This window comes from Limanda limanda, chromosome 17 (genome assembly GCF_963576545.1).
Source record: "Limanda limanda chromosome 17, fLimLim1.1, whole genome shotgun sequence".
NCBI lineage: Eukaryota > Metazoa > Chordata > Actinopteri > Pleuronectiformes > Pleuronectidae > Limanda > Limanda limanda.
This window is the reverse complement of record NC_083652.1, coordinates 23,389,511-23,395,594: the sequence shown is the minus strand read 5'-3', so window position 1 is coordinate 23,395,594 and position 6,084 is coordinate 23,389,511. Positions and strand designations below refer to the sequence as shown.

General features: G+C 37.3%; 1 protein-coding gene across 1 annotated transcript; it reads left to right on the top strand.

Annotated features, from left to right (window-relative positions):
- Positions 1 to 247: 247 nt before the first annotated feature.
- On the top strand, positions 248 to 5,865 carry pgls (6-phosphogluconolactonase). The gene is made up of 6 exons (XM_061090481.1): positions 248 to 312; positions 1,405 to 1,691; positions 2,453 to 2,560; positions 4,003 to 4,104; positions 4,344 to 4,484; positions 5,130 to 5,865. Exons 2-6 carry the CDS (start codon positions 1,428 to 1,430, stop codon positions 5,274 to 5,276), a joined length of 762 nt encoding a protein of 253 aa, XP_060946464.1. The 5' UTR covers positions 248 to 312; positions 1,405 to 1,427; the 3' UTR covers positions 5,277 to 5,865.
- The last annotated feature ends 219 nt before the right edge of the window (positions 5,866 to 6,084 follow it).

Sequence of the window (6,084 nt, the reverse complement as noted above, 5' to 3'; positions counted from 1 at the left end):
GTTAACTTAAACATTAGTATGTGTTGTGTAACCAGAACTCCAAATATACATAGATGTTTTATAAATTACCTTTTTTTCTTATTATTTATTAGTAGTGGATCAGACCATAGACATATATATAAGGTGTTTATATATGATATCTATGGATCAGACAGTCTGTGTGGGATATCCTCGACTGACCAGAATGCAGTGCGGTCTTAACAAAGAATCTGATTGGCTGGTGAAAACTCGTTCCAGGAAGTGGTGCCGTCGAATTACATTAGCCGACTGAAAATCCTCCTCATGACAGTCGGCACCTCAGACTCCAACAAGGTAATGAAACGTATTGTTTTTTAACTGATGAGTTTCTGGTCAGATGTCAGGTTTATTTATTATGTTAATAAATCGTCTCCTCTCCCGGATGTTGTCCAACAAATGGTCAAAGCAGTTTCCTGTGGCTCGTAGTTTAATCCCCAGTGTCTTGTCTGCACAGCCTCAGCTACAACTTTAGAATAAATGACATTAGAATAAGGCTTTAACCTACAAACACACAAGTAGTTTATATAATGTGTCAGAGGAGAGATGCAACAGGAACACTTGCATAACAGATTGTTGAAACTTCCTTAAAAATGTTGCTCAAACTCATTTGTTCCCTTTTGGGATTTCCAGCTTTTAACTATAGGTTGTGACTGACTCTCTAAACAAATAAAGATAGAAGCATTTCAAATTATATTTGTACTCTTAACATAAAAGATATGAGTAGTTTTAGCTAGATATAAGGCCTTAGTACAAATGATTTTATAATAACCTTTTCCTCTTGTAATGTTTAATCTACAAATTATAAATTAGATTAGATTAGATTAGATTTCTTTATTTATCCACACAACGGGGAAATTCACTTTCACAAAAAAGAGAAAAACAGAATTTAAATAACAGTGCCGAAGCACAATAAAAAAGAAAGATCAAAATATATATACTACTAAACTACACATAATGAGAGTACAGAAAACAAAAACAAAAACAACCTGCAAAACAGACACTGTGCAAGAGCAGGTACTGGGGAGAAAGTGGAATGATGAAGTGTTATTGTAATGAAAACAAAAGTATTATAAGTAATATTGCAACAGTAGTGACCATGATACAGAAAAAAATAATTAAAAAGTAGTGACCATAATATAAATAATACTACAAGATAGTATAAAGGAAAATATAAATATTGCAATGATGTGTGCGAGTATAAAATAGACAGGCGCCGGATGTTCATGGCGCTCTGATACACCTAATGTACTGGAAGCCCATTGCTTTGCTGTAACCTGTTCATTGCTTTCTAAATAAATACTTTGATTGAGCAAACTGAGTTCGGCTCTACTTCTCTTAAAGGATAAACAAACACGCTTTGACATCCCCTGTTTTTCTTCTTCTCAGACATTTCCATTCATTCCGTTGCCATGGCTGACAGAAGAGTTGTGGTCTTCCCCTCCTCAGCGGAGCTCGGTCCGGCGCTGGCCCATCTGGTGACGTCCCGGGCCGAGAAGGCCATCGCCTCTCGGGGCCGGTTCACCCTGGGCCTCTCCGGAGGAAGCCTGGTGTCCATGCTCGGCAAAGAGCTGCTCGCCGTGCCGGAGCTGGACTGCAGCAGGTGGCTGGCCGGCTTCTGTGACGAGCGGCTGCTTCCTTTCGATGATCCCGAGAGCACCTACGGGCTGTACAAGGTATCTGTTCAGGAGTGTGTGGGTGTGTGTGTGTATTTACTAGGGGTGGGAATTGGCAAAAATGTGACGTATCAATAGTATTGCGATATTTGGGCCACGATTCAATAGTATTGCGATTCTGCAAGTATTGCGATTCGATTCTGCGATATATTGCGATACTGCAAGTGTCCCCCATATTATTCAAAGGCATTACAAAAAATGAGGAAAATAAGACTGCTCACCTCACTTCAAATGTCACATTTAATTCTGTGAACAACATTGTCTTCTACACATTAACTGAAGTGCAAAAACTTTGTCCTTGAACATTCAGGACACAGGACCTTTGTAATTATTTTCTGAATAGGAGACCTCTCACATGAACACTGAGCTTCCAGCACATAACTTACAATTATTTAAATACAATACAGTAACATCAAGCAGACATAATAGAGTAACATAAACCTGAGAATAATCATATAAATAAGAGTAACCTAGAGCTTCAATCAAATTGAGAAAAATAAACAAATGTGTACTACTAGAGTCCAGTCCAGTTGGCTGCAAGGTCATGACCCAAAATGTTAAATTCATTTGGGAATATTGGCATTTTTGTTCAGAAAAGGAGTTGGTCAACATGCTCAGATGTTAAAGTTCCTCTGGGCTGTTACATATGTAATTGTAAATAAAATATTAAGAAGAATATTAAGAATTTTTTCCCCCACCACTAGTATTTACGTTGTTCTGTCACATCGGAGCAGAATATAACACCTCTGCTTCTTTTCCAGAGTAAATTGTTTTCCAAGGTGAACCTCCCTGACAGCGGGATCCTAACCATCGACCCCTCTCTGCCTGTCAGTCAGTGCGCTGAGGATTACACCCGCAAGCTGAAGGAGGTACGCACATCTCTTACACACACAGCATTGTGTTAAAGATCTAGGTTTTTCCAAACATCATGGACTTGGAGAAACTTGCCAAAATTATATTGTCTTATTGTGTAATGTCTCTCCATGGCTCCCTCCCAGGTTAACTTAAATAAGAAAAGATAAAATAAGATGAGAAATGTCCTCCCTGTGATACAAAATCATAACCGAAAACAATACATTTTTCTGTCGATTTGCACATCCCCATCTACATTTGAAAGTTTATAAATAGTATGATAAAAAAAACACATATTTCAACCTAAGTGTTGTTAGAGATTGTAATGGACCGTGGGACAAAGTAGTGTTTGTTGGCCAGTGATGCCTTCAGGTTATATTACCCTGCTCAGGCAAATGATACAGAGATCTGAGTTCCCCCAGATCAGAATCAGAATCAGAATCAGAATCAGAATCAGAATCAGATCAGAATCAGAATCAGATCAGAATCAGAATCAGAAAGTATTTATTGCCAAGTAGGTTTACACCTACCTGGAATTTTCTCTGGTTATTGGTGCATACAATGAACATAGAAACATAAAAACACAATAAATACACCACACATAAGAAAAACAATAGTAATAATAAAAAAACAATATATATTTACTCACTATTTACTTCTTATTTACTCATTTTTTCTAATATTTATACAAGGTAGCATTTATTTAGACATAAACTTATCTATGTAAAAATATATAAAAGATAAAAGCTATAAAAAGTGAAGTAAAAGGTGAAATGCACAATGCAAAAAGCAAAACAGTGATTGTAGGGCTCTATTGGGCCATACCATCTGTTGGGGGGGGGGGCTGGGGTTATTTTTATACATTAGAACAAATATGGGGGTGATCAGATGCCTCCCTGATGGTATTGTTGGTTTGAATGATCTGTAGCTGCCCTGTACTGTTTGGTACAAGATCAGTTATTGCTCCATATTCTCACAGGGATGTTCTTTCAAGCTTTAATATATTTTTATTTAATATATTTTTTATTCCACCCCCACACCTCTAGGATGTGTTATATTAACACATTATATCATATCATATTATATTATACTGCATTACATTGCATATTGCAATCTGACACTGTTCACTGTTTTGCATTTAGCATTTCACTTTTTACTTCACTTTTTATATCTTTTATATATTTTTATTCAGAAATGTTTATGTCAAATAAATGTTACTTTGTATAAATATTGGTATAAAGTGAGTAAATAAGAAGTAAACAGTGAGTAAATATATACTGGTTTCCTATTTTTTATTGCTCTCCTATGTATGTTGTATTTATTGCGTTTTTATGTTTCTATGTTCATTGTTTGCACCAATAACCAGAGCAAATTCCTTGTATGTGTAAACGTATTTGGCAATAAAATACTTCTGATTCTGATTCTGAACAGTATTTTTTTGCTCCATTCAAACACCCAGGCGTTCCCAGAAGACGACTTCCCTGTGTTTGACCTGCTGCTGCTGGGCATGGGGCCGGACGGACACACCTGTTCTCTCTTCCCGGACCACCCTCTCTTGGAGGTGAGGACTCTACTCCAGTGAATCCGCTTCACATACAGACAATTTAAGTTTCTGTATAGTCATGCTGTCTATTCAGGGAGTGCCTTGTGTTCTGCACCGTCATGCCTGGCTACATTTCTGTGAGGCTCATCATATAATTGACAGTAACGGTATAATCTTGTTTCTCACAATGGCACTTTCTGACGCCTGCTCACAGTACACATGATGGATGATTGGGTTTGGGTGTGCTTCATACTCAGGAAACCAAGAAGATCGTGGCCCCCATCAGCGACTCTCCCAAACCACCACCGCAGCGCGTAACTATGACCTTTCCCGTGGTGAACGCTGCCCGCTGTGTGGCTTTTGTGTCAACGGGGGGAAGCAAAGCACCAATTTTGAAGGTAACATTTAGAGACTTTTAATCCTGAATCTTAAAGCGGCTATTTCCATGACGAGAGAAATCAGCTTGAATCAGGTCCAGAAACAGGCGGAATTAAATATGAGATGGAGATCAAAAATACAACAATGCAAGAAAAGCCGCTGAACTAGTTTCTGCAGGTTCTATTTCAGGAAACACTAGTTGCAGTTTGAAAGATTAAATGGGACCAGGAGAATATAATATAATATTCTATTTTATTCTATTCTATTCTATTCTATTCTATTCTATTCTATTCTATTCTATTCTATTCTATTCTATGCTATGCTATTATATTATATTATATAATCCGCGCTTTTATATGAACAGATGTTGGGTGTATCTTTCAACTGGAATCCAAACATATATTGAAATTACTTTATTTCTTTGTATTGTTATTGGTTTTATATACTGTGGACTTTATCGTGGGGTTTTCTGTTTATCAATTTGGTATCTGTAGAAAGGAGGACAATTTAAAATTAAGAATAAATATCTTTTAATTTCCACCAATGCCTACTTAAATTGTAAAATGATTTATGGTTCAGTGCTTTTATGACCTTGCACAAATATGATTCATACCATTGAATCAACACTACTGTTGGGTTGTAACGCAGTAATTCTCTCTTTACAGGAAGTGCTGGAGGGTAGAGAGGGTCCGGCGTTCCCAGCAGCCCGCGTGGTCCCAACCAACGGCGAGCTGTTCTGGCTTGTGGATGAACCTGCAGCTGCCTCCCTGACCATCCAGGTGGAGAGGCTGGGCTCAGGGGCCAAACTGTAGAGACTTTACCACCCTGATGCAAAGATCTGATGTGCTTTTAATCACATCAGATATAAGTAGGGAGAGTAATTCTAAATGTCTTTTGACATATTAGGCGTTGCGGGCATTTTCGTCACTGTGAATTTGAAGAAACTGGATATTCATTTTTGGGGGCGGACTTTTTGGCTCAGGGGTTAGAGCGGTCGTCCGCCAAACAAGAAGGTCACTGGCTTGATCCCAGTCTCCCCCATTCTGCAGGCTGAATTGCAGAGGTTGTCCCTTGTCCTCATAGAGAAAGTGCACATAGATGCAGTGTGTGAATGTGGGTGAATGGCACAAACATACGGTACATATATGATATATAAATGTGTGCATATGCATTTTTATAACATTTATTTTCGCAAAAAACAGACCAATAACCTGTCAAAGGGATTTTATTTGGAAACTGTAAAGAAACAGTTTGTTCTTCTCATCAGCTCAGAGTTGCATTCACACCACTTAAAACAAATCTTTAAAAAAATCTAATTTAAAACGTTGGTGCATCATAAAACCATCTGCAACTTGTATTTTCATTCGCAGTCAAAACCCAAATAATAAAGTGTTAAACGTTTACCTTGTGTCATTCCTCATTTTATACAATATTATTGTCTTTTGCACACACTGTCTACATATTCTTACACTCATAGTATATTATATTATCTATTGTATAGTCAAATACTTATATTTATACCTCTACTATATATCATATATTATATCATACTCTGTATATTCTTTGTATATATAAGTCTATATACACATATTTATACATGTAGATAGATAGATAGATAGA